At 43.2% G+C, this 26,154-nt stretch overlaps 1 protein-coding gene across 1 annotated transcript; it reads right to left on the reverse strand.

Moving 5' to 3' along the window:
* Positions 1-1,294: 1,294 nt before the first annotated feature.
* Positions 1,295-24,287, reverse strand: si:dkeyp-77h1.4 (uncharacterized). The gene is made up of 12 exons (XM_061674353.1): positions 24,132-24,287; positions 15,096-15,160; positions 14,354-14,374; positions 14,001-14,270; positions 11,742-11,862; positions 11,051-11,226; positions 9,841-9,983; positions 8,999-9,146; positions 8,742-8,923; positions 7,101-7,193; positions 6,471-7,026; positions 1,295-4,769 (listed from the first exon to the last, which is right to left on the reverse strand). Exons 2-12 carry the CDS (start codon positions 15,139-15,141, stop codon positions 4,714-4,716), a joined length of 1,812 nt encoding a protein of 603 aa, XP_061530337.1. The 5' UTR covers positions 15,142-15,160; positions 24,132-24,287; the 3' UTR covers positions 1,295-4,713.
* Between the last annotated feature and the right edge of the window lie 1,867 nt (positions 24,288-26,154).

Raw genomic sequence — 26,154 nt, forward strand, 5'->3', positions numbered from 1 at the left:
GTCAAAAGTCGCACACACATCAATGGACTTCACACAAAACACACATGCGTATATTACAGCTCGGTAATGGCGACCTATCACACACTCGCAAACACACACATACACACGTGCACATATAAAGTGGAGGGTGACAAGAGCCTGCGTTGTTTTCTGTGGCCATGCTGCATTCAATTACATCAGTTACATTTGAACACAACATGGAAATACTGCACTACTGCAAGAGAGCAATGTAAGAAATCTGAAAAAGCATATAGACATAAATCATCAGTGTTTGGCTTTTAAATTAGCTCAATGCATTAGTGCATATTAGTCGATATAGTATATAGCAGTATAATATATATATATATATATATATATATATATATATATATAGACACATACACATATGCACATATATATATATACACACACCCACATATATATATATATGCATATACACACGTGTGTATATATATATATATATATATCTATACAGCGGCTGAAAGAAGTATTTAACATGTCACTATTTTTCTCACTACATATATTTCCAAAGGTGTTATTAACATTAAAATTTCACCAGACGTTGGGAACAACTCAAGTAGCCCATACATACAAAGAAAGTACAAATTAGCTCAGAAATTAAGTTGTGTGTTATAATGTGAAATGACACAGGGAAAAAGTATTTAACACGGCAACTGGTATTTATTTAATACTTTGTACAAAAGCCTTTGTTTGCAATGACAGGTTCAAGACACCTCCTGTATGGAGAAACTAGTCGCATGCATTGCTCTGGTGTGATTTTGGCCCATTCCTCCACACAAGTAGTCTTCAAATCTTGAAGGCTCCGTGGGCTTCTTTTATGGACCTTGAGTTTTAGTTCCTTCCATAGATTTTCGATTTAATTCAAGTCAGGTGATTGGCTGGGCCATTCTAGCAATGCCTTCGTTATGTTTTGCAACAATTAGTTTGCGATGGTCTTGAGACAGCTCTTTGCTTGACTCACACCTTGGCAATGAGACCTTTTTGTCGGCCATCAATTAGGACTGAACCAGGTGATATTCATTTGCAGTGACAAGGGGGTGGTTTGCTGTTTGATTATTGATAGATTTTAGATGTTTCCATGCCTTTTTGCACCTCGATTTCTTCATGTGTTCAATACTTTTACCCTGTGTCATTTCACATTATTACACAGAATTTAATTTCTGATCTTATTTGTTCTACTTTATTTGTATGTATGGATTACTTGGGTTGTTCCCAACATCTGGTGAAAATTTAATGTCATTAGCACCTTTGGAAATATATTTAGTGAGAAAAATGGTGACGTGTTAAATACTAATTTCAGCCACTGTGTGTGTGTGTGTGTGTGTATATATATATATATATATATATATATACACACACATATATGCATATATATATATATATTGCTGAGGAAGTGAAATTAGTCGTCTTTATTGTTTAGTATGATACAACCATTCCGTACACTAAAAAGTCAATTAGAGGGTTAATTAAGTGCCGTACACATGCAATATTTACAAGTGTTTTGTGTGTGCGTGTGCGTGTGTGTGTGTGTGTGTGTGTGTCCGCGCGCGCGTGTGTGTTTAAGTGGAACCCATCAGGCATATTTACCGAGGACTCAACTGCTGCTGCTGTTTGTTTGGCCACTAAACTAAAGAGGCACCTTTATACTTATTGGATTTCAAGTGTTTTACTTTTTTCAATCCTAATATAAATCCAATTACATGGCTTTTGCTTAATGTATATTGTCTGTATGGACTATTGTCTGATATCAGCTGTATATAGTGTAAGTCAGGTACAATATCAGTAACGGCCTGTTAATTATAACAACAATTCTGTATTTCAGTAATCATTTGGCCTTTCATTCAATGGCTGATTCTTTTCTGTGCTTCTCCTATTACTCTAAATATGAATAATCCAATCCAGTTAATCAGGGTTTTCCGTGAGGTAGGGACATGTGAGACCATGCGCACATCTGTGTTGACTGAACAACAAAGTCATGTTGGGGTAGTGTTCAAGACCACGTTGAAGACATTAAATAGGTTATTTACGACAGGGGTTCCCAACCAGAGGTTGGCGGTCAGGTATGGAGGCATCGGTGAGGCGCTGCACCTCTCACTGACAGATACATTTGAGTTTTTTGTTGTTGTTGTTACAATGTTTTAGTTTCAAATTTATTTTACTCTGCGTCCTACATTTCCAGGAAGTCTTAAATGGGTTGGGTGGGAGCAGGTTGGGTGGCCTGGTGGTTGTAGATTTTTTAAATCATGACTACTACTAATTCTATGATACATTTCTTGACATTTTGCACCTCCTAAAGGCCTTTTCACAGTGCACTTGGTTTTCTTGCTGTTCACCGCAGGGCAGGACGCAGGGACGACGGCCCCCATATTTGGAAGTGGTTGCTTAGCGGCCTGTCAGGAAGTAGCCTGGAGGCTTTTCCCTTTGGTTTGGACATGAAGTAGACTGTCATTTCTCTTGTGTCCCAAACTCGAGACACAGGGACACCGGATTTATTATTACTTCCTTCATTTTCTCCATGCTATTTATTGTTCCAGTCGGCCAAAATCTTTTAGTGTTAGCACTCTGAAATCGCTATGCTGTCTAACGTCACAGCGACGCTGCTCCCGAATCAAACATTTACCAAATGGTGCTGTGACAGCAAATGCCCACATTGCAACACATACGCAATGAATGGGTTAGTTGACAGCTCACTGTGCTCTGCTGAGTGCAGTGTGAAATGGCCTTAAGTTCGATGCCCATAGGGCCCAACCTCAGACCCACAATTCTACGCTACTGCCAGAGGGCACAAGGCAACTGCCAAGGGCAAAGAGTTGCACCTGCTACATGTTTCTGTTGAGCCTCAAATATCTTTACAGGGACTATTATATTGGTCAGGCGGATGCAGTCAAAGCGTCGGTATATAAAATTTCTAGATATTTTTTAAAATCATGACTACTGCTACTTCTACTATGAATTTTTCAAATCTTGAAATTTGGTGCCCACAGGGACTGGCCTCCAGCCCCACAGTGTTCGCTGGGAGGGAGTGCAAGGCAACTGATGCAGTCAAGACACTGTTACAACTCTGAAATTAGTTTTTTCTTCAAGATCATAACTACTTTACTATAATTTTTCTTCTATTCAAATTTTTTGGCGCAACAAGCCGCAGTTTGAAATGCTTTCATGCCGACATTGGGAGGAAAATAAAGCAGTTTTCAAGGACGCTAGAAGCAAAGAGCAACAAATATATAACACAACAAAATAGAAAAGAAGCAAATTCCTACTTGGTGTTAACTTACCGTACAAAAAATAAGCGGACCAATCGGCATCCTTACAGGAGACGGTGCGGGGTTTAGAATTCAGCAAAGTAAAACTGCAAGCGTGTAAACAGGTTAGCATTGGGAGCGGTCGCAGCAGTTTTGTGTGAACTGGACAGCATGCCTTCATTAAAAAAAAAAAAGCAAAGGAGACTCTCCTGATTGGCTACTACAATGTACTTAATTGCCTTCACCTTTCCAAATAGTTTATCAGTTTAGGATAAGATTTAATTTGAATAGCAGGCCTTTATGGAGAATTAGGTGCAGTAAAACACCATCCAATTTTAGTGTCGCATTCCCAAAAACTTGTCATCATCTCAATGTTAATCATACTGTACAACACTGTGCCCTAATTAATTGCCCACTTAAATAATAAACGCTTCCCTTGAATAAACACCCCAATGTTCACATCAAAAAAAAAAAAAAAAAAAGGTAGAAACAGTTATTAATTCATTTTAGAGATGCTACTGACTAACTGCTGGGCCCATTTAAACTCTGTTGCTAACTAAAACAGCAGCATGGAAACTGCCCCTCAATTGGATTAAAGTGTTGTGGAGTCGGACACAGTGTTAAAAATTGGTGGAGCTGGCATCTTTGACGATGTTTAGTGTGGTCGCTCCGCAATGTTGTGTGCGTTCATGTTAAGCTACTGGGAAATCGCTGCGTTTCTCCCTAATAGTCTTTTTTACTTTTGATTTTCAACTCCAGTTACACTTGACATTAATTGTATTACACTGGTAATATTGTTCATTTCTAAAAGTATGTGACTTGGCGCCATAAAAGTTGGGAAACACTGGTTTAACTATTAAGGGCGCTAGCGTGATTAGTTTTTCTGTGGATGTTATAAAGTTATACAAAACCCACTGTTTTTTTTTTCTTTTCTAAAACGTGATTGCATTTCACATGTTAACGTGGGATTGACATCACGTTTGGGAGTATTTTTGTTGTTAGTTTTGCATATTTTTGCATGCTAGTAAGTACGTAGGCATTCCGTGTGTAGGCAGAGTGACGGCGAGGCCAAATTGTTACGATTGATGTAATGAAAAGCACAACTTGGTGTTAGACATACCTTAGGGTGGAGTTTCTACTTGTAAACTCTGCAGTTGCAGTCTGGCAGTTGGAGGGAATTATCAAATAAAAGGCTGCAAGAAATACATAGCTAAGATGTTACGTGGTGGTTATAGGTAGAAAAAATGTGGATGGTTAGGTAATGTTCAGCCATGAGGCCAACCAAGGTCCCAATTCGAGGAAAGGGGGTTTGATTGTCTAAAGTGTATGGCGGGGAACTGTGACGGGGCGTGGTGGGGGCGCAGTCCTCAGGTGGTGATGGTGGTGGAATCTTCATCTCTGTCAGCACCGCTTCATTTGGGATCCACTTCGGGGATTTTGGTGGCGCCACTTACAGAGAGGAACCTCCAATAAGATCAGCTTGATCTGGGCCTGGCTCGGGGGTGCCTGCATTGACATTTTTTATTGTTATTGATGGGAGATGGTTATTTTGTTTTTAATTTGCTTAAAATACCCTGTAAAGTGAACTCAGAGATTTGTTTCTAAATACGTTATACATGTTTGAAGATAATTGCTGAAAACGTGTAAAGACTGAGAACAATGTAGTTTGTAGTACTCAATCCGGCGCGGTGGGCCACGCAACTGTGCGCAAGGGGTGCGTTAGAGCGGTGTTGGTAATACACAGACCAGCGCACCCCGGTGGATCTGAGAGTGGGCGGGCTGTGCCGCTGTGGGTGTGTTTACAGCAGACTTCATTTTCCGTCAATCAAAGCGGCTCCTCTCATTCCCTTTAAATGCGGCGGAATGACATTCTCGACAGAGACATGTCTGTGCGGAAGAGGACGATGCGTAATCGCAACGATCCGTGCGTGAGTGGAGCATTGTCACTGCTCACAGACAATGTTAGCGGGTTCCCTTATCAAATACAGAACAAGCTGGTAATAGCCGCTGGCGACTTAAATATATCTGCAGATATCAGAATCTGTCTGCCTGCACCCCGACCAAAGTCACCAAAAGATTTAGATGTGGTCTAAGCAGGCGTAAGTTTAGACCGACTTTCTTGTATCAAGTTGTCACTCCACCGGCCACATCTCCAAACTGGTAAACACACACAGCGAAGCATGAAAATCAGAATCTGCTGGCATTTGTGCCCCGCCGCAGATGTGCCATCTACAAAAATAGTGCCCATAGCAGTAAATTATTTTTCATCATTTCAGTTATCCTGATTGTTTTGGCCGTGGCTAAAACGGCACCCGGTGATGCAATCGGGTGTCCGGCCAATCAAGTCCGAGTCCCCGCTGCCCCAATAGTGAGAAACTGAGCACTTTCGACAGCATCGGCGGTTATGTGGCGCAATTCCGAAATGCAGTTAGCCAGCTAGCTATGCCGACAACCCGAAAATGCACCTTCCCTTCGGATAGTCCACGGGCGTGGCCGCTTTAGAGCGCCTAGTTGTCGGACATGAGTTTATGCATGTCACGCGGAGCAAGATGAAAGAGCGAGGAGGGCGCAATTTTTTCTTTTTTTTTTTTTTTTTAATTGTCCCACTTGACAGCCAGCATGTGGCCACGGACTTCGAGGGGGTGTGGCCACTTTAGGGCACCTTGTTGTCGGGTGTGAGTGCATGCGTGTCACACAGAGTGTGGGGGATAATTATTATTATTATTATTTTTTTAAAAGTCCGACCTGACAGCCAGCATGTAGACAGGGAATTTGCGATAGCGTAGCCACCTTGGAGCGCCTTATTGTAGCGGTGTGGAAAAGCCCCACGACGACCCCGCTGGGATATATTTCAGCCACCGGATGATTAAAGATATACTTTCGTGGCTCAAACATGTAGTTATGTCTAGGCATAAGAAAGATAGTGGCATCCAATTTTCTAGGTCATAGCAGTGCCATTTTATTGACAGTTGAGTAGGGTGTGGTTTCAGCGCATTCCGCGGACACATCACATCGTTTGAGAGCTGGGACAATAGCATGATTTATCACTATTTTGAAGCCTCATTTTATGTACTTAATTATTATTATTATTATTATTTATCCATTCATATTTGACAGGGTTGTTAACAACACACTTCTCTGTGGTGTGTCAATTTTAGAAGACATTTATTTTCACTTCACAGGGTCTTTAATTGTGCCACCACGTACCATTAAGGATGGGCTCTGTCAGGAACGGAATGTGGTCTTCGGGCGAGTGAGGCTCGTAGGCCACACCGGTGGCGGACGAAAACATCTTCTGGGGTTCAGTAGCTGGGGTGGGGGCTTTCGGGGCGGCCGGCTTGGGCTCCAGGCTGTCGGCGGCGGCGGCGGGTTTCGGATCAGCTGGACTCGCCAGACTTTCCGGGCTCTTGGTTCCAGGGCTCGAGGCCGGACTAGACTTGACGTGGGCGGGTTCGGGCACATCCAGGTTCACCGACTGGGCAGGGGGTGTCTCGACGGCTTTGGTTTCAGACTTTATTTCCGTAGCCGGTGGAGCACTTGGCTCGGTTTCAGCTACTGGACTGGGCCTTACTTCTTCGGCCGGCGGCGGTGGAGCACTTGACTTAGTTTCCGGGGCGACGGAGATGCTCACGGTCTCCGAGTCGGGGACTTGGTCGGGGGCATCGGTGTCAGTGTCAAGCGGGAGGGCGGTGTTAAAGCCAACACCGGAGTCACTGGTGTCCAGGTTGCCAATACCGACCTCCTTTGAAGAAACCTCCAGACCCTGCGTTCACACAAGCAGCGGGTCACCACACCGGGACGACATTCAAGTGATCCATAAAAGCAGGAATTTCTTACTTTAATGTCCACCTCAGTGCTCTGGGATTTCTCGGTGTTGTCAGCCTGCGAATGCTTGGACTCCTCACTGAGCTTGGTGATGTTCTTGACCACCTGTCAGCACACCAACCAACCATTTTTTTCACTCCTTCATTGTGTGAAGAAAAATGCAGTATCCCTCCACGACATCACAGATTTGTTTTTGTGGAACGTATCGACTTGTCTGTCGCGGAAATACCCTCTATATGGAGAAAATGTGCAGTTTACAACGACCGATTTTAATGGGTTTTTACAGTTTACAGTGGTATTTTATTCATTACAATGAAATGAAATGCCATTCATCGATTTCTAATCATGTATTTTTTTCATCACATATTTTTAATAAAGAAATATTGTATAAGAATATATATAATAAAGCATAATAACCCTCGTGAGGAGAAGCGGCTCAGAAAATGGATGAATGGATAATAAATGAATGTGTAGTGTAATGACTGTACGTACTGTTGTAGACGTCTGTTGGATGTGTGCCTTTTAGGGGCGTGGCCTATTGAGTGACGTCAGAAGCCGGAGTCATGCTGGCCAGTAAATCTGCGTGTGAGCGTCTGGGCGTGAGTTGCGGCCTACAGCAGCTCCTTGTGAGTGTTCTCATTTTGCGTTTGTCGTTTGTCCCATTCAATAAACCGCTGGAAGAGCATTGGCGACTGTGGCTCTACTTGCTAACATGTGAGGGCATCACAGTGCTTTATTTGATCCAGTTTTTGTTCACCGTGTACAGTATCTGAAGCGTGTTCACACCTTAAACGTTGGCTCTCAACATAAAGCTACGGCTCATGACTCGGAAACCTAATAAATTGGGGCCCTCGGAAGTCAAGGTACCACTGTACTTGCATGTAATCTGATTATTTTAGTCAGGATTATATTAAAATTTATTTTCATTTAAACAAAGCACTGTACTTAATGTCATGCTTTTACATGTGGGAAAGGAGAGCCACAGTTGCTGACGAACGTCTGTGGCATTTCAAATGCCATGTTGGCATGAAGCGAGCAGACTTTCGTGAGATTGAATTATATGGTTTGGTTGAACGTTTTAGTGTTTAAATATACAATGTTTAATTATCTTCTTCTATTTGTTAGTTTACAGTTCAACTCGGAGGGACAAATAAACGGCTTGAAGCAAGCACACTTCGCCTCTTGTTTGAGGCGAAGTGTGCTGAGGAATACTTGAAATAGTGTGTTTTTATCAATTTAAATGTGTTTGAAGTGTGTTAGCGGGGTAATACTATTAAAAAAGTGTTTTTATATGGTCACGCTATATCACATATTTTCACCTATCGTGGGTGGGTCTGAATCATATCTCCGGCGATAAACTGGGGTTCACTGTAATATTAACAACCTTACTGGTGTAAAAAAAAAAAAAAAAAAAAAAAAACAAACAAAAAAAAAAGTTTTTTTTTACCTCATTAAAAATACGACTTTTTGTAAAAATTCTGGTTTTTCTCTCATGAAATTCAAACATTTTGAAACATTGCTTTTTTTCTCTCGGGAAAATACAACTTTTTGAAACAGCACATGATTCTTGTACTACTGCCACATTTTCCTTCCCCGTGCACAAAGTAAAAGGCACATCTCTCGGCATGTCAGTCGAGCACTGGCGCGTCCAACCTGTCTGAAGGCCTCCCCCTCGTCCTCCTTGCCAGCGTTCTGGGCAATCTTCTCCAAGGCGGCTGCCCTCTTGGCCCTCTTCTGAACTTTGATCAGGCAGGACAGCAGGCAGGCCAGGAGGAGGAAGACCAGCAAGCTCAGTAAGGCGATGATGGCCACGTAGATGGAGTCCAGCTTGTAGGCTGCACACACACACATACAATTGAAATAACCCAAATGAGCTTCATTTGACTCGTTGGTCATGGTTTCCCTCTTACGTTTGAGTTTCATGTGGAAGATAGACACAGGGAATCCCTGTAGGTCGGTGACTTTGAACAGGCCTTCATCAGAGCGCTTGACCTTATCCAGAAAGACCAGAGAACCCGCCGTGGATAGCCGACCTTCAAAGCCTAGCTTTGTTTGGGCCTACAATCAAAGAATATATGCATATATTCATAAATAAATAAACTCACAGGGCACAATGTTAGGTACAATCTAATCACATCCAATAATACAATTTAAACCATTATTCTCAAAGTGCTGCAACTATTACCTGTAATATGACTTGGAGAATACATTTCAATCTAAACAAGAAGGTAAAAAAATAAAAAATAAAAAAAAAGATACAGCGATTCCTCTTTGACTTACAATTTTAATTTGTTTGTTAATTCAAAATCATCTTCATCTCTAAAGAAATGAATGGAAATGCCATGAATGCCTCCCACTCCCCCATAGTATTGTATTTTGTAAAAACATACAGCAATAACATAACTAAATAAAATGTAAAGAATTAAACAGTTTGTGCAAGATGATCTCATGCTTTTTATTCATTGTGCGGCTCCTTCTGGTGTGTGGGCCTTGGCCACCAGAGGGCATACATATACTAGATACGAAGAAGACGGTCACAACTTCTCAGTAAGCCGCAGTAATATAAGTTATTATTCGCAGAGGATAAAGAATACAGTATATGCCTGTGAGTATTCTTGTATTGTCTGTCTACATATTTTTCGTCAAAGGCTGGTAACTTAATTTTTTCATACAAACTGTGTAAGTCGGGTCAAAACGTGTAAGTCGGGTCACTCGTCGAGATAGTCGAGACACCCCTGTACCTAATGCTTACATCGGTGAATTCTCCTTGATCCATGAGTAGGCGCAGTTGGTGGTCCGTGTCTGCGCTGTAGTAGAGGTGCACCAAGGAACTGTTGAACATTAGGTTGACCTTCAGGCGTTCGCCGTGATGCAGGCTGACAAAGTACTGGTGCTCTGAGGAGGTACACACACAATATGATGATGGGAGAGATGGCTGAAGTACTTAAAGAAGAAATATATATATATATATATATATATATATATATATATATATATATATATATATATATATACTCAAGTTGAAAAAAATTATAATAATAAATCACAGTAAAAGTATTGATGCAACTCCTTTCCTCACGTACCATTTAAATAAGAAAAAAGGTACAAACTGAAATGTAAAAAGTAGAATGATTTTTTACAATACCTTTTTGATAACTGCAACAAAAAACAAAACAGCAAAAAATCATTTCCATCACTCGTACTGAGAAGAAATAAAAGTATTCTAAGTAGTGTTCTGAAAGTTGGAAGTACAATAATCCCTCGTTTATCCAAGGAGATAAACGAGGGATCATATATACATAAAGATAAACGAGGGATCATATATATATATATATATATATATATATATATATATTAATTTTTTTTAAAGCGGTATGAACCTCCCCAGAGTTATCTAATCTATCTCTAACATCATCTAATGTTCCCCACACTCCTCTTCACTGTACTCTTATAAACACTTTTTATCCTCTTAAACACCTTTTAAACTGTTAAACATACAGTAACGCACAGTAGTACTGTACATTATGTACATTTTATTCCTTTATAGTTTTTACAGTTTTAATGTTAAGGCTAGGAAGTATTTATTTTACCACCAAATAATTACAGCATATACTCAAAATCACGTGATATGGCAAATTATGCCCGATATGAATATGAAAAAAAAGAAAAACTGCAATACACTGAATCTGCAATAGGTGAACCGCGACAAAGTGAGGGAACATTGTACTGTAGTATTTGCGTTTGAGCTGTCCCTTTAAGGGGCGTGGCCCAGTGAATGACGTCAGGAACTGGAGACGGATGGCCGCTTAGTTTGCGTGTGAGTGGCCGGGTTTGAGTTGCGGCCTACTGCAGGTCCTTGCACATGTTCTCGTTTTGTATTTGCGTGTTTGACAGTTTGTCCCATTCAATAAATACCTGAAAAATCTACTCAAGTACAGGAATCCAATCGTTTTGTTGCTCACCAATGACTTGAAGACAGATTTTGATCCGGATGGCGCCCGGAGCGTCCCTCACAGTGTAGCTGCCATCGTCGGCCCCCGTCACCGACCTCAGGACCACATGGTTGTCGCTAACGCTAATGCGACCCCGGTGGCTGTCCCGGGCGATGCCCGTGCTCGTCAGCAGCACCAGGGCCGGTCTAGGGAGAAAACGTTGCTTTGAAAATATATTGTATGCACTCAGCTGCAACTTCATTAGGCATGCCTGCGCAAGCAAATAGGATCCAAAACAAAAACCTAGTCAGGTTTTTGTTTTTCCTCAAAAAATTTCAAATGCATTTATTTACTTTTTGATTGTAAAAAATATGACTTCATTCTTGTAACTGTACATTTTTTTTCTCATAAAAAAATAATAATCCATGTCATTTTATAATATCATAATTTGTATTGTTTCTTGTGTGAAATCTAAATGTCTTGCGATGATGAATTTGGGGGTTTTGCTAGTTGTAAACTACATCATCATTTTTGCAGAAAAAATAAAATCACTAAAACATGTCAGTCTAGGTATAGTAAATCTATGAAATATGATCTTCACTTTTTCTAATTGAACTACTGAAACTGAAATTTTCCACGATATTTGGATTTATCGAAATGCATCTCGTAAATAGATTATGTAATTGTACCTAATGACGTGTCCGTGCATCTGCGGGTATACCTGGATGTCAAGTTGGCCTCCTCCGCACTGGACCTGTGCTCCAGAGTGATGGGTGGCGTCAGCCCCAACAGCGGAATCTGGTAGTTTTCTCCGTATTTCACCGTCTGCTCGTTGTAGCAATCTGCGAGCGGTGCAAGCAAAGTAGTTTGAGAGAGAAAAATAGTGGTGGGAAGTAAAATTACAAATACTTGGTGACTGTACTTACTGCTAAGTAGATTTTGACTCAAATATTTTTTCCTGACAGCTTTTGACTTTGACTCGCCACATTCGAAAACGAAACGTCTGTATTTTATACTTGTCAAAATAGGCTTGTTCAGCGTTGTACCTGACCAAGTTCAATGAACGAAAGTTCATGAACTCGTTCATATTTTGTGCGAACGTGAACTGAACTTTCATTTCAGTTCATTTCTGCCTGATGAACGTCATTGAGAACGGCGTCAAAGAAGGGTTTTCGAACGAATGTTCATTTTCATTCAAGAGTGCCTGGTTTTGTTTAGGGCCTTCTACAACCCCCGATTCCAATGAAGTTGGGACGTTGTGTTAAACATAAATAAGAACCGAATACAATGATTTGCAAATCATGTTCAACCTATATTTAATTGAATACACTACAAAGACAAGATATTTAACGGTCAAACTGATTAACTTGATTGTTTTTGGCAAATAATCATTAACTTAGAATTTTATGGCTCCAAAACATTCCAAAAAAGCTGGGACAGGCGGCAAAAAAGACTGAGAAAGTTGAGGAATGCTCATCAAACACTTGTTTGGAACATCCCACAGGTGAACAGGCTAATGGGGAACAGGCGGGCGCCATGATTGGGTAGAAAAGGAGCTTCCCTGAATTGCTCAGTCATTCACAAGTAAAGATGGGGCGAGGTTCACCTCTTTGTGAACAAGTGCGTGAGAAAATAGTTGAACAGTTTAAGGACAATGTTCCTCAACGTACAATTGCAAGGAACTTCGGGATTTGATCACCTACGGTCCATAATATCATCAAAAGGTTCAGAGAATCTGGAGAAATCGCTGCATGTAAGCGACAAGGCCCAAAACCAACATTGAATGCCCGTGACCTTCGATCCCTCTGGCGGCACCGCATCAAAAACCGACATCAATGCGTTTTTATTTATGTTTAACACAACGTCCCAACTTCATTGGAATTGGGGTTGTATAAAATATAAAAAGAACAGATTGTCAAGAACTGAGGGAGCAGTGATCCAGAAATATGGGGCTGGGACTCGAAGGGGGGGAAATCAGCAGCACAGCAGGGAAGCAGAGGAAGAAAGGAGAGTGGGCTTTTGCTTAAAGAGCTGCATAATCACAGGCTGGCGGCAGCACTCGGAAGACACACAGTAAACATACAAAGCTCGTCATCAGCTGGCAACGCACAGCGGGCTACATATGCCGCACAACACGCACATTATGCCAACGTACTCGCCTTTGAGCCATGCTTGCATTCATTTCATTTCATTTTTTTACATCTTGAAGGATTTGCTGAGTCATGAAATTTGAAGTGCAATTGAACCCTGAATATATCCTCATTGAGGAATTGTTAGTGGGATTAGACCTTGATTTGACAGGGGTTTTCTTATTATTTTCCGTATTTTTTTTTTCGTCTTAAAAAAAAACAATTATGGAAACATTTATTTACTATTCATTGATTTCATATTCTTTTATAATATTCATAATGAACAATTGCCCAAAGAAAAAATACTTATTAAAACAGTTTTTAAGTTTTTATCGCCCCTCAAATTTAAAAATCATAAAAACATTCATGTAGCATTTCAACTTATCAAGTTTTGGTTTAAAAACAAATCTAGAAGAATTAAGCTATTTTAACTTTTGTGGGTTTTTTTTTTTTTGTTACTGTATATTGTAAGTTAATACTGTATGTTGCTATGGCAGCATCCGAAAGAACAACTGTCCAATTAAAAGCATGTATCTCAATGGTTATATTTAAAAAAAATAATAATAATAATAATAATACTGATTTGTGGTTTGGATATTAAATGAACATTTTTTGTATTCATGCTTTTTTGTATCCTGTAAATATATAATGATTTGTTACTATGTGAGGAACCCAATTGTCCAAAAAGTAGCATGTATCTCCGAGTTTTTATCCAAACCGGCTTCTTCTTTTTTTACATTTTAGGTGAAAATAAATCAAATCACAAAATATAGACATACTGTACATGTTTTTCATTGTTCTTAACCTGGTAAAATACAAACAGTACTGTACAATGCTGGTGTATCCGGTACCTCGAACGAAGAGGTTGATAGTCCGTTCGTCCTCGGGGTTGTCGGGGTTCTTCACCGTGTACACGCCCTCGTCCCCCTCGCTCAGCGAGTTGACGACCAGGTGGCTGAGGTGCTTGTTCATCTTGGCCCTGTTGCCCACCACCAGGCCGCCTCGCATCAGGACCACTTCGCGTGAGCGCGGGGTCGGGCGAAAAGTCACCTCCAGCCCGCGTGCGTGCAGCAGGATGTGGAAATCCTCGCCGAGGAACAGTTTTATGGTTTCCTCGTTGACTGCAGGGGGGATGAGGAGGACGAGTCATATTAGTGGGACAGGACGCAAGGAGGGTGCTGCGATCATTTGCTGTACTACTCACCCTTGCCAGACACTGACACAACTGCAAATACAAGGAAAAGAAAATATGAATCAATTAGTGCTAGGTGACAGTCCGACAACAACACCCTTTAACTTTTTCCTTGGCTTTTCTCCTTGATGTTTATTCAACATGTGAAGAGAAGAAGAATATACCAGGGTTTAACCGATTTATCGGTCGACCAATTATATCGACTGATATTAGCCCTTTTCAAAATAATCCAAATCGGCCATAGTTTTGCTGATGAAGATTTTTTTTCTGTAGTTGACTATAATGTGGGTCGCACAGTTGATGACTGGTTAGCACACCTGCCTCACACTTCTGAGGTTGTGGGTTCAAATCCAGGGTCCAGCCTTTCTGTGTGCAGTTTGCGTGTTCGCACTGTGCCTGTGTGTGTTTTGTCCGTGTACTCCATTTTCCCACCACATTCCAAAAACAAGGACGATGTGTTAATTGAACACTCTAAAACACTCTGTGAGTGTTAATGTTTGTTTGTTAATATGCGCCCTGCGATTGGTTGGTGACCAGTTCAAGGTATACCCCGCCTCATACACAGTCAGCTGAGATAGGCTCCAGCGAACCCACAACCCTAAGATGTGAGGATAAGCGGTACGGAGAATGGATGGATGGACGACGGCAAGAGTTTGACCAAGGAGGAGATTAATTCTATTCTCATTTGTCATTTAGGGGAAAAGGACCATAAAGGTTCTACTGTCCTGTCATGTGAATTCTGTCCCCTTCCTACCTGTTGCAAGCAGAACAGTGAGCGTGAACACGCAGGTTGTCCTCATCGTGGCTGTTTTTTTCAACCTGGAGAGACAAAACGAGACAAAATGTAACTCCAATTCTGCCTTCATAAAGATAATAATGCTCAGAGAGGTATCCATTTGACAAGGTTTTAAATTGTGATTTTTCTGGAGCATTTAATTCATTATCCTTCATATCCAGCTTCCTACGAATAAGCCAAATGGGGCATTGTGGTGGGATTCTTTTGAATTGCAAGACACAGTCGTTGTCCTGAATTGTCTTACTAGTGAGGACACAGAGCGTGCTAGTATATAGACCTTAAGCTGCATATCAGCGATATCAAATAAATACTCAATAAATGCACTAGCTGACAACTCCGTGCTACAACCCAAGTGCTAGTTGTTAAGTAGTAGGATTTTACAGTATAATGTCACATGTAGACAATTTTATAATGCACCTGATGGTTTGGACCTATTTCCCATCATTCCCCCAGAATGACAGACACAGACACACACACACACACACACACACAAACACACACATTACTCACAAACGTAATGTAATGTAATCGGCCCCACGACCTCCGAGAGGCTTGGAAGAGGTCTCCCTTGAAAGCTGGATTCCCAAGGATTGTCTGTGTTAACGTATTGCACATACCAGAAACCTCTACTGCCAACGGCTTTCCATAGTACTTTGCACTGCTCTGCATCACACTGAGAGCAATTGTTGAGAAGATTTTGCCCCTCTCCTGAGCTAAATAAAGGACACCAAAACATGAGGCGCAGCTCTCAGTATGATGCAGTACACCGCACATCGCAGACGGGCAACACCTCTCATGCTTATTCATGGCAAACATGACAGATGGCAGGTCAAGAGACGGCGAGCCGCATTGTAAGTGCATTAAACTGCTCACTAGTGAAGGGGAAAAGAAGGTCCATTTATCTATCAACAGCCTTCGCCACCCGCTATTGATTTGTATTTTTTTCCCTCTAACGATGCACAACAGAATAATTCATAACTCAGACTTGTCTTGCTCTCCAATAGGAAGCCAGCATATACTGTCAAAACCATTACGGTGACAGCCTCGCAGACGACACCCGATTAAAGGCACAACCGAGGGGTATTACAGTGATGTGAACCGCTTTCCTCTGCAGCACTGACGCACACGAAGCCAAAAACAACACTCGATGTGTGCGCCTGTGTGTGTGTGTGTGTGTGCAAAAAGAGAGATTTAGCTGCAGTTTTCCCTCGCAAAAAAACGGCAAGTGTTTTACTCAGCAGTCATGAAGTGTGATGTCGCCAGGACAACAAGGCCTATTTTCACAGGACATGACAAAGCATCGTCTATATTCACTGACCGGCAGTGGCGGATGGTGCATTTGGTACTTGGGGCATCAGAAAAATGGGAGCAAAAACCAAAGTGCTACGTTTATATTTTTCTTACGTTTATATTTATATTATTATATTTATATTATTTTTTTTTCTATTTTCTATTTTTTTTTTTTTAATTTTTCTATTTTTTTTTTCTTTACGTTTATATTGAAGTCTCAGAAGGACCACTTGCGTTACCTCTGCTCCCCTACACCTTGCCCCTCCCCCCTTTGTGTTGTGTCATCGTTTACGCTGGCCGAGGCTGTGCTGTGACACCTCAGTGAACACAAAACATGCAAAGCGTACAAAAGCGTCCACTGATGCGCCACGCCGTCAAGTTGCACAGCGCGAGCGCACACAAAATAACAAAGCCACCTGGCCTCTTTGCCTCTCTCCCTACATGCATGTATGCAATCCTTTGCTCTCCATCCTTCCACTGCACTTCTTCCTCCTCCTCCTCCTCCTCCTCCTCCGTGTCACCTGTTCGCCATTATTCCTGCTCCCTATCTCAGTGCATCTTCCTCCTCTTTTTTTTTTCTTACGTAACGTCAGCCACTGCATCTCGCTGTGGAATCAAAGTCGTCCTCTGTGCTCCTTCACACTCGGCAAGGTCAGGCAGGTCTTTGTCCGAAGAAGCGGAAATGCTTTTTAGTGACTGCTGATGAGTGTGTGTGTGTTTTGTGTGTGTGTGTGTGTGTGTGTGTTTGTGTGTGTGTGTCTCTGTGGTCACACAAAGCTTGTTTGTCTGGATCCCTCATCTTTCCCTTTCACTTCTTTTCTCACAACCATGCAACAAAAAGCGAAGAGCTGCGTGCACCCGACTCTGAGTAGTCCCCTTGTGTTGACTACTAAATCAATCATTGAGGATTCTGCTTTTTGTGTGGAATTGATTTATGACTTGGGTCTCGGAGCAATTGAGGCAACCAGCAGAGAGCAGAAGCTGCGTTTGGAATCACTCCCAATCCACCACATAGCGCCCTGTATATCGTTGGGGGTGAACCGATTAGTCAACTAGTCGACTTTACTACTCCAGATTCGAGTTTAACACTTGAAGTTGACTAATTGCTACTTCTCTGTTATTGGCAAGCCGGTCTGTAAATTGGCCATTTGACAGAAAACTTTGGACTCGCCCATCTACTGCCGTCGCTGGACTGTAAGCTCTGTGGAGCAGCGAAGATGGAGATGGAGTTTCACTTCGCGCCACACCCTCGTTCCTCGACGCCAGTGCCGTGTTCTCGGTGGGTTGACTTAAGAGTCGCGGCGATCGGAGTAGCCGAAGCAAGCGAGGCTAACCCCTATTCTCATCCGCAATCACATTTTTTTTGTACTTTTTAAACCACACGGACATATGAAGACTGTTTTGCGTCATCGGGCGTACATTTCGCTGGTCCACAAAGAACTATATTCCAGTGCGAGCATCACACGTGTGAGTCTAAAGTCTTCTGTAAATTGGCCGACTGGTTGACAAGATGCCAAAACGCGTGATTAGTGGACTTCAAGCTTTAAACATCAATGCAGAGTAGAAAAGTTGACTTGTTGAATAATTGGTTTAACCCATAGTATGTACTTAGTTTTTAAGGGCACTGTTCGGACCTAATTCAGTATAGTAATGGAACAAAATGAAATGGGGGGAATCATCTTGAACCAGATCTGATTTAACAACATTTAAAATTAAACAAAGGGTTGCCACACTGCTCCTACTGAATCTGAGATTCAACTTCCCGACGGACACTCCTCTCCTGCACCCCTGAAAAGACCTTACCTGAGGAGGCTGAGGAGTGTGATCCCCCTGTAGTTGGAACACACCCTCTGGTCCCCCTTCTTAAAAAGGGGGACCACCACCCCAGTCTGCCAATCCAGAGGCACTGTCCACACGATGTTGCAGAGGCGTGTCAACCAGGACAGCCCCACAACATCCAGAGCCTTGAGGATCTCCGGGCGAATCTCACCCACCCCCGGGGCCTTGCCACCGAGGAGCTTTTTAACCACCTAGGTGACCTCAACCCCAGAGATAGGAGAGCCCGCTTCAGAGAACCCAGACTCTGCTTCCTCATGGGGAGGCGTGTCAGTGGAATTGAGGAGGTCTTCGAAGTATTCTCCCCACCAGCTCACAACGTCCCGAGTCAAGGTCAGCAGCGCCACATCACCACTATACACAGTGTTGATGGTGCACTGCTTCCCCCTCCTGAAACGCCGGATGGTGGACCGGAATTTTCTCGAAGCCGTCCAGAAGTCTTTCTCCATGGCATAACCGAACTCCTCCCATGCCCGAGTTTTTGCTTCAGCGACCACCAAAGGTGCATTCCGCTTGGCCGGCCGGTACCCATCAGCTGCCTCAGGAGTCCCACAGGCCAAAAAGGCCCGATAGGACTCCTTCTTCAGCTTGACGGCATCCCTCACCGTTGGTGTCCACCAAGGGGCTCGGGGATTGCCGCCACAACAGGCAACAACCACATTACGGCCACAGCTCCGGTCGGCCGCCCCAGTGATGGAGGTGCGGAACATGGTCCACTCGGTCTCGATGTCCCCCGCCTCCGCCGGAACATGAGCAAAGTTCTGTCGGAGGTGGGAGTTGAAACTCCTTCTGACAGGGGATTCCACCAGATGCTCCCAGCAGACCCTCACAATACGTTTGGGCCTGCCACGTCGGACCGGCATCTTCCCCCACCATTGGAGCCCACTCACCACAGTGATCAGTTGACAGCTCCGCCCCTCTCTTCACCCGAGTGTCCAAGACATGCGGCCGCAAGTCGGATGACACGACCACAAAGTCGATCATCGAACTGCAACCTAGGGTGTCCTGGTGCCAAGTGCACGTGTGGACACCCTTATGCTTGACCATTGGTGTTTGTTATGGACAATCCGTGATGAACACAAAAGTCAAATAACAGAACACCGCTCGGGTTCTGATCGGGGGGGCCGTTCCTCCCAATCACGCCCTTCCAGGTCTCACTGTCATTGCCCACATGAGCATTGAAGTCCCCCAGCAGAAAAATGGAGTCCCCACCGGGAGCGCTCTGCAGCACCCCCTCCAAGGACTCCAAGAAGGGTGGGTACTCTGAACTGCTGTTTGGTGCATAGGAACAAACAACGGTCAGGACCCGTCCCCCCACCCGAAGGCAGAGGGAGGCTACCCTCTCGTCCACCGGGGTGAACCCCAACGTACAGGAGCTGAGCCAGGGAGCAATAAGTATACCCACAACTGCTCGGCGCCTCTCACCGTGGGCAACTCCAGAGTGGAAGAGAGTCCAACCCCTCTCGAGAGGACTGGTACCAGAGCCCAAGCTGTGTGTGGAGGCGAGTCCGACTATAACTAGTCGGAACTTCTCGACCTCACACACCATCTCGGGCTGCTTTTCTGCCAGAGAGGTGACATTCCACGTCCCTAGAGCCAGCTTGTGTAGCCGGGGATCGGATCACCAAGGTCCCCGCCTTCGGCCACCACCCAGCTCGCACTGCACCCGACCCCTATGGCCCCTCCCAGAGGTGATGAGCCCATGGAAAGGGGGACCCACGTTACCCTTTCGGGCTGGGCCCCATGGGTGCAGGCCCGGCCACTAGGCGCTCGCCTTCGAGCCCCACCTCCAGGCCTGGCTCCAGAGGGGGGCCCCGGTGACCCGCGTCCGGGGAAGGAAAACTTGAGTCAATTTTTTGTCATCATCATAAGGGGTCTTTGAGCCGTGCTTCGTCTGGTCCCTCACCTAGGACCTGTTTGCCATGGGCCGTGGAACAGTGGACCAGCTCTACACCCTTGACAGGGTCCTCGAGTGTGCATGGGAGTTCGCCCAACCAGTCTACATGTGTTTTGTGGACTTGGCGAAGGCGTTCGACTGTGTCCCTCGGGGGGTCCTGTGGGGGGTGCTTCGGGAGTATGGGTTACCGAACCCCCTGATACGGGTTGTTCGGTCCCTGCATGACCGGAGTTTTTTGGTCCGCATTGCCGGCAGTAAGTTGGACTCGTTTCCGGTGAGGGTTGGACTCCGCCAAGGGTTCCTTTTGTCACCGATTCTGTTCATAACTTTTATGGACAGAATTTCTAGGCACAGGCGAGGCCTAGAGGGGGTCCGGTTAGGTGGCCTCAGTATTGCATCTCTGCTTTTTCCAGATGATGTGGTTCTGTTGGCTTCATCAAGCCGTGACCTCCAACTCTCACTAGAGCAGTTCGCAGCTGAGTGTGAAGCGGCTGGGATGAGAATCAGCACCTCCAAATCTGAGCCCATGGTCCTCAGTCAGAAAAGGGTGGCGTGCCCTCTCCAGGTCAGGGATGAGATCCTGCCCCAAGTGGAGGAGTTCAAGTATCTAGGGGTCTTGTTCACGAATGAGATGAGATGGCTGGGGCATCTGATTCTGATGCCTCCCGGACGCCTCCCTGGTGAGTGTTTGATATTACGGGAGTCTTTTTTATCGTAACATTGACTTTATTCTTGTATAATTGAGGATATCCATCCATCCATTTTCTGAGCCGCTTCTCCTCACGAGGGTCGCGGGCGTGCTGGAGCCTATCCCAGCTGTCATCGGGCAGGAGGCGGGGTACACCCTGAACTGGTTGCCAGCCAATCGCAGGGCACATACAAACAAACAACCATGCGCACTCACATTCACACCTACGGGCAATTTAGAGTCTCCAATTAATGCATGTTTTTGGGATGTGGGAGGAAACCGGAGTGCCCGGAGAAAACCCACGCAGGCACGAGGAGAACATGCAAACTCCACACAGGCCGGGCCGGGGATTGAACCCGGGTCCTCAGAACTGTGAGGCCGACGCTCTAACCAGTCGTCCACCGTGCCGCCTAATTGAGGATATTTTTCTCATAAATAATAAAACTTTATTAAAAATATTGTTTTCATGACAGTCTTGTAAAAAGTGTTTTTATAGCATTATTAAAACTTTTTCTTGAACAGTTGAATCATTTTATTTTCTTGAAATACAAATATAGACATTTTTACTTTTTCTCATAATATTATTTGATTTTTTTTTAAAAATTGTATCTCATTCCTCCCAATAGCACAACTTTATTCTCATATAATTAAAAAAATATTCTCTCATGTAACATGGTTTTTCTTACCGTAACATTACAACTTTATTCTCCCAAAATATTTTCTTGCAATATGACTTTTAAAAAAAATCTACCACAATACTGATTTTATTCACAGAATATTATGACTTTTTTCCCCTCGTAATATTCAGGTATTTATTTTTTATTTTTTTGGGGGGGTGGGGGGGCGATCTCCTTATATCCAAACATATAAGTTTACTCTCCGATAATAAAAAATGAATTCCTTTTCTAGTCAAGTCTAGAGTCTGTCTTATTGATGACTTTATTCTCACACTATGATCCTTTGTTTTCTTTTCAGTGTGGCCTTCATATTTCCTAAGATTCCCCTGCACCCATATTCTATCAAGTTGGTTTAGCACCATGATGCTCATCCTTGTGGTCCAACGTGGACGATGGAGGAGGGAAAGAAGTGGTGGGCTCAAGGTTCATTTAGGGCAAGCTAACGAGGCCGGCAAGCCGACCGGCTGTGAAAGTGATGAGCTAAAGGATGAGACAGGCTCCTTGCACCTGTCACATTCTCTCAAATCATAGAGGAGGAGGAGGAGGAGGATGAAGGCGGCTCGCTTAACACAACGCGTTATTGACAAAGGTGTCATCTGGGGCTCTGTGAGCACTCAATAATCAGTTATTCTCAAAGAGTGGTATGAGTACCACTAATGGAACGTGAGCTCCCTCTAGTGGTACGTGAAAGGATCACTGCCTAAGTACAGTTCAGTTGTATTTAACTTTTAAGTACCATTTGCATTCAATCTTTCAGAGCTGTTCATCAACATTTATTTAGGTACAATGTTTATTTAACTTTAATGCGCAATACAATTTAATTGAGTTATTATTTATGTACTGGCATTAAATCTTTCAGAGCGGTTTATAAACATTTATCTAGGTACAATGTTTGTTTAACTTTTATGTGCAATACAATTGAATTGCCTTATTATTTAAGTACAGTAGTTTTTTTGTTTTTTTTAAATCCTAAATTTAAGCGCAGTGTTAATTTTCTTACTGTGCCTAATGTTACAGTGGCGTACAATTGTATTAAAACCGCTTTCTCTGTTTCGATGAAGCGTTAGGCCGAAAACGTTTGGGAACCACCGGTCTTTTTAATGTGGCGTTGCTAGGTTTGCAGGTTGTTTCTGCAGTGATGGCGACACAGTCAGGCAGGGGAGAGGCCAAGATGGCGCTTCCTCTCAGCTAATGGACGCTGCTAAGCCTTTTAACTGTTCGTTATAGAAAAACACATAGGCTCCCCTTTGATGAGGACACGTGTGATGAACATTTCTCTTAATATATTCATCTTATGGACATTTGCCTTGAGTGTGAGGGCTCTCACTTGTCACTTTATGAGGTATGCTTGCAAGTCTGCCTTTGCGAACAGGATGTAAACATTTTGTTCAATAGGGTAGTAGTATTGGTGGGAGAGATGACTCAAGTTGTCAGTGCAGGCACGTCATTAAACAATGCAGTCGTGCCTTTTTTTTTGTGGCTGCATGCATGAGTGTCGTTTGTAGTGGTAGAAAAGTGCGCTGCATCATATTGAGAGCTGTTCCTATTATTTTGACCCTCCCATGATTGAGTGTCCAAACACATTTTAATTAGACATTTTAAAAAGAAAATGTTAAAAAGAGCAATCAATTTTACTTTAGACACACGTTTTAAGGTATAATATTTTTAATTAAAAATAATGATATTGAAATGAGCTTAAGAAATAGCCATAACAATATAGCTAAACAGGCCAATATAATTCATTTAACATTTTTAAACAGGGCAGTCAATTTTAGAAACATATATGTTGAATTTATGATTGTTAAAATTGAAGAATAATTACATTTAATAACAGCATCCAAAAAAAGATACAACATAAACAGGCTATAATATTTTATTAAAAATGTTAAGCAGTGCAGCCAATTTGAGAATGTTTTAAGTTATCATTTTTAAAAATGAAAAGTAAAATAATTGTGTTATTATATTAATTACTGCGTTATAAAAATAGTAAAAACCTTTTATTATAATATGAAAATACATGTTTAAAAAAATTATTGCATTGTGAGATGAAACAGTATATAGGGCTCCATATTAATTACCATTCAAAATGTAGCTAAGGTTTTCCCCTAAATATTAGAAACACTATCGCAAACTACTAGCCCAAAACTACTGACATAAATTCATACCTATCTGAAACTGAGCGTTATTGCCTTTCAAGGACTCACTTTTCTCGTACAGTTCTTGAATATGAGTTTATTAGATTGCTCAAAAATACCTCATGAAGTGGCCACGATTGTAATTCGAATCATCAAAATAATTTTTTTTTTGAGGATTTTATTTCCCAAGAGGCTGACAGATGAATGATGTAACTGCATCCGGTAAGCAATAAAAGGGTAACTAGCGAGTATATTCCGCTACCTGATAAAAGATGATGATGCAAAACCACTGTTAGTGCGGTAAAGTCCAAATCCTTCCCCGCATGCAGGGCCCGGGACACCACAAGCACGCATGAGGCGTGAAAAAAAGCTGCAGAATTTAACCCGTCACGCACCGGCCTCATTCGGAGGACAACTCGGCCGAGCGTGAGCGCCGACGAGCGGGGAAGCGAGAGGAGCTGGGGCGCTTACCTGCTTCGGAGGTTCCGGCCGGCGAGACGTGAACAAGTGGCCGTGCGTCCGTCCGTCCGTCCGTCCGTCTGTCGGTGGTGCAGATGTGCGTCAATGTTTCCTGTCCTCACTTTCTCTCTCTCTCTCTCTCTCTCTCTCTCTCTCTCTCTCTCCCTCTCTCGCTCCTCCGGAGATGATGTTACTGCTGCTGCTGCATTCGGCGACTCAGGCCCCACATTTGGAACATGTTAAAAAAAAAAAAAAAAAAAAAATGTGTCGCTCGCCGGCCACTCGGAAGCACTCGACTCCTGTCGGGAAACACCGGACAGACACCCACTCATCCCCACACACCTTCCACGAAACACCACCCGAACAGAGCCGATGTTCGGGAAAAAGTCACACGAGCCGACTTTGTTTCATTCCGGTACTTTTTCCTCAATTTGAAAGCGAGACAAGATGAATATGTCAAACCTCAATGGAACTTTTGAACAGCCCCATTAGGGAAGGGGGTTAATAATATCGTATAATAAAACAAAATTGGGTCTCAAATTTAACTTAAGGGAGGACATATTTTTTTAAATGTATGTTTTATAAATGATAATGATAAAAATAAACTCAAAATAATTGTAAAAACAAAGATATAATAAATAAATATACATAGCCAAGCAGAAGTTTAAAAGTAAATTATAATCTAAATGTCATTTTAAAAAATTCCCTTTTATCAAGTTAACTAACCCTAACCTTTTTTAAATATAGCTACATAGGCTAATAAAAAAAATGTGAAACACAATTTTGTCTTGTTTCATTAACCCTCACACTATTTGCCTTGAGGGTGTTGATGGAGAAGTACAGAGGTCAGAAGGCGCTACATTGTATCTTTGTGGATCTAGAGAAAGCGTATGACAGAGTAGCCTGAGAGGAACTGTGGTACTGCATGCGGAAGTCTGGAGCAGCAGAGAAGTGTGTTAGAATAATACAGCACGTGTACGAGGGCAGCAGAACAGCGGTGAGGTGTGCTGTAGGTGTGACAGAGGAGTTTAAGGTGGAGGTGGGACTGCATCAGGGATCAGCCCCGAGCCCATTCCTGTTTGCAGTGGTGATGGATAGGCTGACAGATGAGGTTAGATTGGAATCCTCGTGGACCATGATGTTTGCAGATGTCATTGTGATCTGCAGTGAAAGCAGGGAGCAGCTGGAGGATCAGTTAGAAAGATGGAGGCATGCACTGGAAAGCAGAGGAATGAAGATTAGCCGAAGTAAGAAAAAATATATGTGCCTGAATGAGAGGGGTGGTGGGGGAAGAGTGAGGCTACAGGGAGAAGAGATAGCAAGGGTGGAGGACTTTAAATACTTGGGGTCCACCGTCCAGAGCAATGGTGAGTGTGGTCAGGAAGTGAAGAAACAGGTACAAGTAGGTTGGAGCGGGTGGAGGAAGGTGTCAGGTGTGTTATGTGACAGAAGAAGTCTCTACTAGGATGAAGGGAAAAGTTTAGAAAACAGCGGTGAGGCCAGCCATGATTTACAGATTAGAGACAGCGGCACTGACAACACAACAGGAAGCAGAGTTGGAGGTGGCGGAAATGAAGATGTTGAGGTTCGCTCTCGGAGTGACCAGGTTGGATACAATTAGAAATGAGCTCATCAGAGGGAGGGCCAAGGTTCCATGTTTTGGAGACAAAGTTAGAGAGAGCAGACTTCGATGGTTTGGACACGTCCAGAGGAGAGACGGTGAGTATATTGGTAGAAGGGTGTTGAAGATGGAGCTGTCAGGCAAGAGAGCTTGAGGAAGACCAAAGAGAAGGTTGATAGATGTTGTGAGGGAAGACATGAGGGCAATTGGTGTTAGAGAGGAGGAGGATGCATGGGATAGGCTTACATGGATAAGGATGATACGCTGTGGTGACCCCTAATGGGACAAGCCGAAAGAAGATTAACGCTCACAGCCCCGCTTCCTCCTCATCAAACCACAATACGCACGAGGTTGTGACATCACCTCAAAGGAGCCGATGTTTGGGGAAAAAGCATTCTGTTCCATTCTGGTACA

This window comes from Phycodurus eques, chromosome 4, assembly GCF_024500275.1.
Source record: "Phycodurus eques isolate BA_2022a chromosome 4, UOR_Pequ_1.1, whole genome shotgun sequence".
NCBI classification, from domain to species: domain Eukaryota; kingdom Metazoa; phylum Chordata; class Actinopteri; order Syngnathiformes; family Syngnathidae; genus Phycodurus; species Phycodurus eques.